The sequence below is a fragment of the Lonchura striata genome, chromosome Z (assembly GCF_050655825.1).
Source record: "Lonchura striata isolate lonStrDom1 chromosome Z, ASM5065582v1, whole genome shotgun sequence".
In the NCBI taxonomy this organism is placed as follows: Eukaryota; Metazoa; Chordata; class Aves; order Passeriformes; family Estrildidae; genus Lonchura; species Lonchura striata.
Genome location: NC_140740.1, coordinates 85,600,568 through 85,612,591, shown reverse-complemented (window position 1 = coordinate 85,612,591; position 12,024 = coordinate 85,600,568). Strand labels below are relative to the sequence as shown.

The following is a 12,024-nucleotide window of genomic DNA, read 5'->3' as shown; positions in this document are numbered from 1 at the left end:
TTTTATACGGAACATGGGACACCAAATGCCTACTATCACTTAGAGTGGTAGGCGATTTATTAGCTTCCTTGCTGAGCTGCAGTGTCTAAAAGCCCTGTGGAAAGCAGAGCAGGCAGTGTGTCCTCCCTGGCATTTAGCAGCCGTTTCAGCCCTGCCATGAAAGCCAAGCTGGCAGCGGTCCTGCACGGAGCTGGTGTCACCATCCATCCATCACCCACACCCACCCTGCCCACCATCACCCCGGCCAGCAGGGCATCCTCCAGCAGTGCCAGCAGCACAACCCGAGCCACCTCCCCTCCTGGGAGAGCCCATGACATCACATTCCATCTTTTTTTTAGAGTATGACCAGGCCAGCCCTCGAAATTCCATTTGGCTGGCCCTTCCTCCACAGATGTCCATATGGACAAGGAGCAGACAGGAGACCTGGAGCTGCCACAGGTCTGGCAGCATGGCCTGCTCGCTGCTTCACTCTGCTCCTGGCACAGGGAAAGATCCTGCTGAGGGCTCATCTTTCCCCACTCTGCCCTTCCCTGACCAAACGTGCGGAGAGGAGGCGGGAATGCTCCTGCTGAATGAAGCGAGCGTAACTGGAGGTGCTCAAGGAAAAACTCGGCAAAGCCAGCAAGGGATGACTGTGCAAATCAGAGTGTGGGGAAAGGCTGAGTCACTTCCTCCCCCACAGCCCTAAATAGAGAAGTGCGTAAGGAAAATCATTCTTCTATCTGACAAAAAAGGAAGAGAATCCCCGGTGTAAAAAAAAAAAAAAAAGTTAAAAAAAAAAAAATCAAAGTGCACATGGTGACAGCAGAAGGGAAAGGGACAGAGGAGGCAGCCTCCTGCTGCAGCTATAGTGGGAACAAGAGAAGAGAGGGGTAGAACAGCATCCCTGTCTCCTCTGGGAACTGGAAGCTCACTAATCACTTTCAACAGCAGCTCAAGCTCCAAGGCAAGTTCATGAACCACAGCTGATGCTGAAAAGGCACTGCAATACTGCCTCATCTTCTCCAGGTGATGCTGCCAGCCATGACCTCAGTCCTGATGGGAAGCTCTGTTGAGCCTGGGAGTGTCCGAGGAAGCTTTTGGGGACAGAATTTACCCACATCTCAGCCTGTGTGAGCTTCTAGATGATAACACATGGAACATCACTATCAGGAGCAGTCATGGTATAATAACTGATTATTTACCTCAGAAGACAAGTGGCTAAGATCAAGGATGAAAAACCCTTTTGCACTGCAGGATGCCAGTACAGGCAGAAGGCCCAGGAGAGAAATCAGCCACCAGCTTTTTGCTGCAAGCTCAGGGGTCATACACAAGCTCAAAATGTGGGGGTTAAGAGGAGAGGAGAGGAGAGGAGAGGAGAGGAGAGGAGAGGAGAGGAGAGGAGAGGAGAGGAGAGGAGAGGAGAGGAGAGGAGAGGAGAGGAGAGGAGAGGAGAGGAGAGGAGAGGAGAGGAGAGGAGAGGAGAGGAGAGGAGAGGAGAGGAGAGGAGAGGAGAGGAGAGGAGAGGAGAGGAGAGGAGAGGAGAGGAGAGGAGAGGAGAGGAGAGGAGAGGAGAGGAGAGGAACTGATGCAGGCTCTCCTTGCAGACAAGAATGAATTTACATACTCCTTTTCTACCCTATTTCTTGCAACCTTTAAGTTCTTTTCTCCAAAAGGTGCCAAAATTTGGCTGATATCAGTCCCTGGGTTAAAAAAGGTTCTGGAGGAATAGCAAGTGACAATCAGTCTGAGTGCATAAGCCTCATTTATGCTCATTGGGAAAAAAAAAAAAAAGCAAGCATAACAACAGGGGAGATGCTTCAAACTGACTGCAGTTGATAAATGAATCTTTCACCCTATGTGACAAAAATATATCTATCAAAAAAAAGTGAAGCAAGTGCTTTTTCTCGGAATCAATTTTAAGAAAAAACAACGTGTGCTCTGCAGATGCTCCAAAATGCAGGATCTGGGGAGGACCAGTGCCCTGAGGTGAATCTTGGCACTAAAAGCATCCTGGCAGGGAGGGATACTGCAGCTCTGCTGACACTCCACGGGGCTGTGATGTCCTGCCCATGACATGATGCTGCTCTGAGCACCTGCAAAGGCAGGAAAAACACCTGTCTGCCCATGCCTGGCTAGCACAGGTATGGACAGAGCAGGAATGCAGGGAGAGATAGAAAACTCAGCATCCACCACAAGAGCTTTCCAGAAGTGTGTGTGTTTCATTGCAGAGCTGCTGTCAGGGTGTGAGAAACTGCTGATCTCAAAAGAAGGGGAAAAGCTGGGAGAGAAAACCATTCACTGCCTCAGCACAGCCTTCATCCACACCCATGGCCTCCTCTTCTCACAGTCAGGACCCTGAAAACTTCACCTGGTTCATCTGCTCACTTGCAAGGATAAAACATGTACATGGCAAGAAAAATACAGAAATTATTTCCCAAAGCACAGCCCGAGACTCCATGCCCTCCTGTAAAACCTCCTGCTGCAAAAATTACCGCTGCAATTCATGACCACAAGTCCAGCTTCCTGAGCCGAAGAAAAATAAAATCAAAGATGCCCCCAAGGTGATTGTCTGGCTGGGAAGAGACATTCGCTGGATCAACAATATGCCCTGATTTCAGGGAATACAATTCCTGTGGGTTCAGGCATACACTCCTCTCTCCTCTCACTGTGCGAAGCAAACACCTTCTTAAACATAAAACGTTGTTATTAACCTCCAGCTGACAATCACAGCGCAACCACAACCCTTCCTGCTTCCTTTTCTTCTCTTGCTGAGACACACAACATGGTAGTTTTGATGACATGTTATTAAAATGCTCCCTGGCTTCACTGCAGTTGGACACGGCGCCCAGGAGTCCTCTAGCCCCAGGGGATTTGCTTCTGGATGGGTAATACAGGGAAATGCAGCACCCAAAAGCAAACCAGCATTTAGCCTGGAGAAAAGGAGGTTCACAAGGGACATTCTCACTCTCTACAATTCCCTGACAGGAGGGTGCAGCCAGGTGGGGGTCAGGCACTTCTTCCAAGTAACAAGTGACATGATGAGAGGAAACCGGCTCAAGCTACACCAGGGGAAGTTGAGATTGGGTATTGGGAAAAAGTTCTCCACTGAAAGGGTGGTCAGGCACTGGTACAGGGTGCTCAGGGCAGTGGTGGAGTCCCCATTCCTGGAAACATTCAAAAAGCATGTGGATGTGGCACTTGAGGACATGGTTTAGTAGTGAACATGGTGGTGGTACTGGATTGATGACTGGATTTGGTGCTCTTAGAAGTATTTTCCAACCTTAGTGATTCTGATTCCATGATTTGCAGACTACTGCTTTGGGCTGGCTGGCTGGACCTACACTACACCACACACCTGCCGGTGACTGGAGCACACACTTCTATGCAGGATGAAAAATTCCTTTAAAATTCACCCCAGCTTAACTCCTGTAAGACCCCTGACTAACAAATACCAAGAAGTGTTTCTGCAGGCACTGACATACTTCAAGGCCACCTGCAGAAGCTTGGTGGCCCCAAAATGACATCCCCATGGATGACATATGAGAAGGAGCAGGTCACAGCCACAGGTGAGCCCAGCCTCTGCAAAGCTGCCCAGCCCCAGGCTCAGCCGAGGCTGCTCTACCCAAAACCAGCTCCACGTTGCTCACAAAGCTTTGGCTTCACAAGAGAGGTGCTAAAAGCTGGTGACAGCCAAGACCCCTGAAACATCTGCAGTGCATTTTTGTTGTAGCTCAATAGGGCTGTGGTACCACAGACAGACTTGTGAGATTTAATCAAATTACGTGAAAAACTCAGGGTCACAACTCCTTACTTCATAGAAACACAGAATCCCAGAACAGGTTGGGTTGGAAGAAACCTTAAAGAACATCTGGTTCCAGCCTCTGCCATGGGCAGGGACAACTTCCACTGTCCCAGATTGCTCCAAGCCCTGTCCAGCCTGGCCTTGGGCACTTCCAGGGATCCAGGGGCAGCCTCAGCTTCTCTGGGCAACCTGTGCCAGGATCCTACCACCCTCCCAGGGAAGAATTTTCTCCTAACAACCAACCCAAATCTACCATCTTTCAGCTTAAAGCCACTCCCCCTTGCCCTATTGCTGCTTGACCTGGCAGCAGACCCTTTAGACACTAATTTGGGGGTGCATGGGATGTGATCCCCAACATAGGGTATGGCACAGCTGATGTCAGGGACCCTGGCTGCTGCAGGGTGACACCCTCCTGTGCCACAGCCTCCCAAGACACCCCTCCCATGCCAACCCAACTACTCGTGTCCCAAGCCAGCAGCCACCCAATACAACTGGCAACAGCTTGGTTGTGAACACCAGCTTCTCCCAGGGTCCTGGTGAATGAATGCCAGCCAAGCAACACAGCTCCTCCAGGATTTCAAGAGTTCAAAAGCATTTTTCAGAATTAATTACCAACCCTGCTAATGGCTCCCTGTTGCAGGTACTTGGGCAAGCAAGCTGGTGGCAGCTGTGTGTCTCCTAGCAGCCTCTGCTCTGGTGCAGGGCAGGCTCCAGTGGTGGTGAAGCCTCTTCAGGGTGGAACAGCCTGTACAAACCAGTCCCAGAGAGCTGAGCCTCCTCCCGAGGGAGGGAAAAGTTGGTTGGTTTTGGTTTTTTGGGGTGGTTTTTTTGGGGTTTTTGTTGTTTTTTGTTTGTTTGTTTGTTTTGTGTATTAAGGCAAATTGCGGTGGGTTGACCCTGTCTGGAATCCAGGCAATCACCAAAGTAGCTCTCTCACTCCATGCCACAGCTGGACAGGGGAGAGAAAACAGAGCAAAAGGGTCATAAGTTGAGACAAGGACTGTGAGAGATCCCTCACCAAATACCATAGTGGGCAAAACAGACTTGAATTTGCAATATTAAATTAATGTGTTAACAACACAATCAGAGTAGGATAATTACAGGCAAAATCAATCTTAAAAACACCTTTTCCTCACACAACCCTCCTTCCCAGCTCTACCTTTTCCCTCAGTAGTGCAGGGAGATGGGAATGAGGGTTATGATCAGTTCAGAACAAGATGTTCCTGAGACTGCTCAGGGAGAGAAGTCAGAGTTCTTCCCCTGCCCCAGTGTGGGGTCCCTCCCACAGGAGGCAGTTTTACATGAACTCCAATGTGAGTCCATCCCACGGACAGCAACTCTCCATGAACTGCTGCAACGTGGATCACACTTCCATGGGGTGCACTCCTTCAAGGACAGGCTGCTACAGCATGAATCCCCTCCCCATGGGGTTTCAAGTCCCATCAGGACAACTGCCCTAGCATGAGCTCTTGTTTCCACAGATCCGTATATCCCTGCCTGTTCCAGAACAGGCTTCCCATGGGATCACAGCCTCTCTTGGGCATCCCCCTGCTCTGGCACAGGCTCCTCCAGGGGCTGCAGGTGCATCCCTTCATCCCCATGCCCTCCAAGGGCTGCAGGGGAATCTCTCCTCTAGCATCTGGAGCAGCTCCTGCCCCTCCTCCTGGCCTGAACTCGGTGTCTGCAGAATTGTTCCTCTCACATGTTCTCACCCCACTCTCCCCTGGCCACAATTACAACTGCCTGTGATTTGCAACCATTTTATTTTCTTCTTAAATCTGTTATCCCAGAGACCTCACAGTCGTTCCTGATGGGCTTGGCCTTGGAGTCTGTCCTGGAGCTGGCTGTTGTTGGCTCTGCTGGACATGGAGGAAACTCCTGGGCAGCTTCTCATGGAAGCCACCCTGGCAGCACCCCATCACTAAAACCTGGCCACACAAACCCAACAGACCCATTCAAACCACAGGTGAGAAATAAGAAGCTTGCGGGCAGCCATGTGCATCCTCAGGTCACCCAGGCACGGACGTGAAAGGAGGGGATGGGGGACACCACACAGCCACCCACCCCTCCTCTCCATCCCCACCACATCCCTGCTACCCCACCCATATCCCTGCCCATCCTGGTGGAAATGCAGATGTTTTCCACCACCACCCCACCCCCTGCATGGATGCAACCAGGCTGGGGAAGGAGATGAAGCTGAGCCAGCTGCCACAGAGGAGACGCCCTCGATAAATGTCTGCACATTACGAAATACACCTGCAGCAGGTTCCTGGCTGACAGGTGTGGCAGGATTTGGTCCTGCAGAGATAGCAGAGGCAGAAGATTGGTTCTGTCACCACAGGTTCTCCCACCACCTCAGAAACCAAATTATTCTTCTCCTGGACCACAAGTGCTACATGCCTAGGGGACAGGGAGGCCAAGGGTTGTCTGTGCAGGACAGGAGACAGGAGCAGTGGCCTTTCTGGGGTGAGCACAAGACTACTCCCAGCCAACCTGGGGTGCCTAAAATCTCAGTGACCTGTAGATTGCCTAAGCTTTCCAAGAGCTAACTCAAAGAAGCAAAATCTCAAATCGATTAATTTCCCATCATAAGTTTTCTACAATCCATCCATGCTAGGGACAGCACTTCCCATTCCTGGCCACCGCTGAGGTACCTCTGCATTTCAGAATGACAATGACAATGCAAAATCCAGCAAGCCAAGACTGACCATGGCACAGCACAAGGCAGACGTGAAAGAAACAAAATCTCTCATTTTAGCAGGAAGGCTTAAATGCACAAAAGTTTTAAGAACATCCAATGTTGCTCCCATTTCAGTCTGAACTGAGGAGGAAACATACTTAGGATCACCAGCAAGGCATCTATGTTTTAAGTGAATATATATACATACATATATATGAGTAAAAATGTATGTAAATGAATAAAAATAAAATACCCAGGGTCTTAAACAAACAGAAGAGGATTGGTTGGCTACAATAGCCCTTCATTTCAGACAACACAGTAATCTGCTAATTATCCTCAAGTGGCAGAACTGCCCCTTCTCCAAGGAGTTTCACAACATCCCAAGGCATTTATGGAGATTACTCAACCAGAAGCCTCAACACTTCCAATCTGCTGTCGTCCTTTCCCCAACCTGATCCTTCCCCAAAAAGAGTAGCAAACTGTTAACTCTGAAACTTCACAATGGTGTTACAAAGTGTCTTAACACTGCTGCCAAACTGAAGAACAGTGAAATCATTAATGATATTTAATTACTCCATCAAAACAGAAAGTAAGAATGTCAAATGTGTCCCAAACAGCTCCTGAAAAAGCTGCCCGCAGCTTCCATAGAAAACACAGGGTCTTGCTATACTTTTAGCTACAGCTCCTCACAAATACACAGGACCCCAGACCCCAAAGACTCAATTGAGCAGCAAGAACATAAATTAAATTAACTCCAGAAGGGTTTTCTTGCTGCTTCGCAGAGACCTGTGGGCAAAATCTCAACCGGTGACAACTACCACAACTTCACACCCTTCCTGCTGGGGAAAGACCAGGCAGGAGCAAGGATGGCTTCAAGGAGAAATGTGAGACACAAATTGGGAAAGAAGGGGAGAGTGAACACAGCAAAATTTGTCCTCAACAGGAGATCAGAGCAGAATTAACTCAACCACACTGTTTACTCCGACATGAGGTACTCCAGAGAGCAAAAAAGAGTATTGTTATCCTCATTCAAAATCAAGTGCTGAAGAAGAGACCTCTGAAGATAAAGTCCAGCACCCCACCATCTTCCCTTCCACAGTTTGGATCCAGGGCTAACATCCATCAAATATGTTTTCATGCTTTGCCTTCCATTTCTCATGGCTCTCAGGAGTCCTCCATAGACCATTCCCATGCCATTTGTGCATCAGGCTGACTCAGCTACAGGAATAAACGTGTCAAACCCAGCCAAGCCCCTCAGGTACCTCAGCCCTCTCCCAAACCACATCACAGAGGCAGAGCAGGAGTTTAGTTCATCTCCACAAATTCTCTCCAGTCTTCCATCCAGCTAGGTGTTGGACTTCTCCCCCCAGATCACCTGAGACAAGTCGCTTCCCTGCATCACCTTCACCTGCAGCAGCATCCAACTGCTGCTCCTCTGCTTTAAAAACAACCTGAGATCTTATGAATGATAAAAAAATTGCACAGCCGGAGCTTCCCAAAACAGCCTTGTCTGTGCCAAAGATAACACACTCAGTGCAGGGCAACCACAGCCTACAAATCTTACCCAAGGCTTGAGGGGATAAAATGCAGCACAAGGTTTTTGCTCTTGGGTTCAGCAGTAGCAGAGCAAAGCCTTTATGATCCTCACAGGGAAAAGTAATGTTGGTGGACACAACAGAAGCTTCTTTCACTCATTGGAGACAAGTTGTGAGTATTTGCTTGTCAGGGTCACATAAATCATAAGCAGAGTGGGAGGTTTCCTTCTCCATCCTGTGTGGCACCCCCCTGCCACAATGTGGATGCTCAGATGATGGTCCACCATCAAAAAGCTTTCCTAGGTTTTGTAGAGAAGGGACTATTACATGATCTGGTCTTATTTTGGCATCTTTGCACTGAAAGAAACAACTGGGAAGCTCAGTCTATCTTCTGCTTCCCCCCAACTTTTCAATTTCTGTTAACAAGGCTGTGATTTCAAGCTTCATCCTATACCTGCCTGAGTGGTGAAGAAAGAGCAGGGTGGATTACCAGAGGAGGAATGAATGTGGCACACATGGGCACGTGGAAATGGCCCATTTGAGAGAAGCAGCACCTGCCCCTTTCCAACCTAATGGCATTGCTGCCTCATCCACTGTGGGATCTCACTACTGGCACTATCATCCTTTCCAGAGAAGCCTGACCCAGGGAAAGGCCCTAGGAATTGAGCTTAGTCTCATTCGATGGAAAAACAACCCCAAGGACTGAGTTTTGAGGCCAGTGACACCCAACAACTGTGCCTCCGGCGTTCAGCATTTCTGGGGGCAGCTGCGGCAAAAAAACACGCCACGACAGCCGGCTGCTCCGCTGCCACAGCATCTGTCACCCACCACGGCCCCCGAGAGACCACGTGCGGCCAGAGTGACTCTGCAGGAAAACGACAACCCTAAAATGACAACCAAAACGGCTCTCTGCCGAGCCCCCGGCTCGCTACACCCGGACCCGGCCGCACCTCCCGCTGCTCCCGGCCGGGGCCGTGGCACCGGGGCCGCGGTCCCGCGGGGATGCTCGGCGGGCACCTTTTGTGGTGCTGCGGGCTCCGCCGCCGGCGATGGCCGCGGGCCCCGATGGGCTCCCCGCGCTCCTGCCCACGGGGGGCTCGCCCGGGGGGACAGCCCTGCCCTTCTCCGGCCAAACGGAGCGGCCGGGAAGCTTCCAGAGGCCGGGAGCACACCCGGACCCAGCCCCGGCGCTCCCGGCGGGCAGCGCCGCATCCCGAGGTGGGGGGGGGGGCCCACGGCGCTGTCACCCAGCCGTGGGGACACCGCCGGGACACCGCCGGCACCGGGACGTGCCCAGAAACCGGCTCCGTCGCCACCCCCCCGCGGGGCTCGCGTTTTTCCAAGGGAGACAAAAGCCGGGATGCGCTCCCCCCGCTGCCCCCCTCCGCTCCCCCGCGCCCGCTGCTGTGTCACGTCTCCCCCGGGCCGCGCTTACCGTGCGGGGCCGGGCGCGGTCAGTGCCCCGCTGAGGGGGGCATGGGCGCGGCCAGGGGTGCGGGGGGCTCCGGGGGCGCCGCCCGGGAGGACGCTCCGGCTCGGCTCGGCTCGGCAGAGGGACGGGCCGGGGCGGCGGGCAGTGACGCGCCGCGCTCCGCCCGCGGCCCGCGCCGGCCCTGACGGGAGATGTAGGCCGGGGCTGCGGCCTGGGGCCGCTCGGCGGGGACCCGGCAGGGACAGCGCAGTGCCCAGCCCGGGTCTGACGGAGCGTCCCACACCGCACACAGCCCGGACCCGGCAGGGACAGCGCAGTGCCCAGCCCGGGTGTGACAGGGCCGTCCCACACCCCACACAGCCCGGACCCGGCAGGGACAGCGCAGTGCCCAGCCCGGGTGTGACGGGGCGTCCCACACCCCACACAGCCCGGACCCGGCAGGGACAGCGCAGTGCCCAGCCCGGGTGTGACAGGGCGTCCCACACCCCACACAGCCCGGACCCGGCAGGGACAGCGCAGTGCCCAGCCTGGGTCTGACAGGGCGTCCCACACCCCACACAGCCCGGACCCGGCAGGGACAGCGCAGTGCCCAGCCCGGGTGTGACGGGGCGTCCCACACCCCACACAGCCCGGGCCCGGCAGGGGCTCCTCAGACGCTCCCACCGCCGGGATCTGACGGGCGCCTCCCGCCTCTCGCACCGCGGGGCTCTGAGGGAGGCTCCCCCATCCCGCACCCCGGGGTCTGACCGGCACCGCCCGGATCCCAAATCCCGGCTAGGGACAGGGATCCGGGAGTCCCGCACTCCGGGGATCTGTCTCCGATCGGGGAGACAGGTTTCTGACAGGAAAATTCGTGACAGGGAAATTCGTTATGAAGCCCGCCGCACACCGCAGCCTGCACCCCGCAAGGATCTGATACGGACCTGCTGGGCACCCCGCGGAGAGATCCCACACCCCTCACAGAGATCCATCCCCGCATCCACCCCTTAGAGGGGCTGACAGGGACCACCGGATCCCACGGTCCCGGGATGTGACCCCCGGGTCCTGCACGCCGGGGATGCCCGATGCCCAAACCCTGGCACCCCCAGCCACCGAGTCACCAACCCTCCAGGGCAGGTGAGAGACCACTCGGGCTCAGAGCAGCCTTTGGGGTGGTGTTAACCCATCCAACACAGGCCAGGGGCAAACACGGACTCGCATGTCCTCACCTGCATCCATCGGGATTCAGTTCAGAGCTGCAATCTTCCCCTCAGGACAAAGCACATCCGGCTGAGCTTGAAGGAGGAGGAGAGTTAAACTGGGCTGAAGAGAAGGCTGCAAGTGTTTCACAGAATCACAGAATGCTTTGGGTGGGAAGGACCTTAAGATCATTCAGTCCCACCCCCTGTCATGGGCAGGGACATCTTCCACCGTCCCAGGGTGCTCCAATCCCCATCCAACCTGGCCTGGGACACTTCCAGGGATCCAGGGGCAGCCACAGCTGCTCTGGGCATCCTTGGCCAGGGCCTGCCCACCCTCCCAGCCAGCAATTCCTAATTCCCAATATCCCATTTGTCCCTGCCCTCTGGCAGTGGGAGCCATTCCCTGTGTGCTGTCCCTGCCTGCCTTGTCCCCAGTCCCTGTGCAGCTCTCTTGAGCCCCTTGAGGCCCTGGCAGGGGCTCTGAGCTCTCCCTGGAGCTTCTCTTGTGCAGGGGAACAGCCCCAGCTCTGCCAGGCTGGCTCCAGAGCAGAGGGGCTCCAGCCTGGCAGCAGCTCCGTGGCCTCCTCTGGGCTGGCTCCAGCAGCTCCATGTCCTTGTGTTGCTGGAGCAGGGCTGGGGCAGCTCTGCAGGTGGGCTCTGAGCAGAGCACAGGGGCAGAGGGGCAGAATCCCCCCTGCCCTGCTGCCCACACTAGGGGATCAGCCAAGGTGGGGTTCAGGGCCAGGACAAGTCCAGCTCTCATGCACAGCACCTTCTCCCTTCTCCCAGGGCTGTCCTCATTCCATTCTCCAGCCAGTCTGTGTTTGTGCCTGGGATTACAGTAACCCACATGTAGGACCTTGTGTTTGGTTGTGTTGAATTTAATGAGGTTTGCACGGGCCCAGTTCTCAAGCTTGCCAAGGTCCCTGTGCCTGGCAGATAAACCAACTGTTTCTATATAAACACACAAAATCCTGAGACAAGAAATGTAAAACCTGGGATTTAAGCACCTTTTTAACATCTCTCTAGCCCGCTGGATCCCTTCAGCTCTGGTGCTCAAAGCCACCCAGAAATGTTCCTACAAGCAATTTAAACCATTTCCTGCTTACCACACCAGTCTCTCAAAAACACCCACCCAACAATCATCCCCCTTTTCTTGCAGTTTGGGTTGTATTCAAGAGGTTACCTTTATTTCTAACCATGGAGTCTTTGTTGTTCCCTGTCTGGTTCTACCCTCACACTCATCCAGATAAATGTATCACATTAATAAACATCAGTAGAAGGACTGCAGCCATAAATTCACCAGAATTGCTGGCCTCTGAAGAAACCTTAATTCTACTTTGACAGCAAAGTCGGATTCCAAAGATCTCTCTCCCTGCTGTGCTTTATTTTGGGCCTTATCGTTTGCTGGG

The 12,024-nt window shown here is 53.5% G+C and overlaps 1 protein-coding gene across 6 annotated transcripts in view; it reads right to left on the bottom strand.

The window, feature by feature from the left end:
- Nucleotides 1-10,778, bottom strand: part of CTIF (cap binding complex dependent translation initiation factor) — a 144,538-nt gene extending 133,760 nt beyond the window's left edge. For 3 of the 6 annotated variants that reach the window (XM_085567185.1, XM_085567186.1, XM_021535535.3), the window contains exon 1: nucleotides 10,640-10,778. In XM_085567185.1, coding sequence (XP_085423311.1) covers nucleotides 10,640-10,645 — 6 coding nt within the window. In that variant the 5' untranslated portion in view covers nucleotides 10,646-10,778. Of the gene's footprint in view, nucleotides 1-9,434; nucleotides 9,591-10,639 lie in introns of those variants that run through there. The other 3 variants (XM_085567188.1, XM_085567187.1, XM_021535537.3) reach the window with 3 other exon arrangements.
- Nucleotides 10,779-12,024: the final 1,246 nt, after the last annotated feature.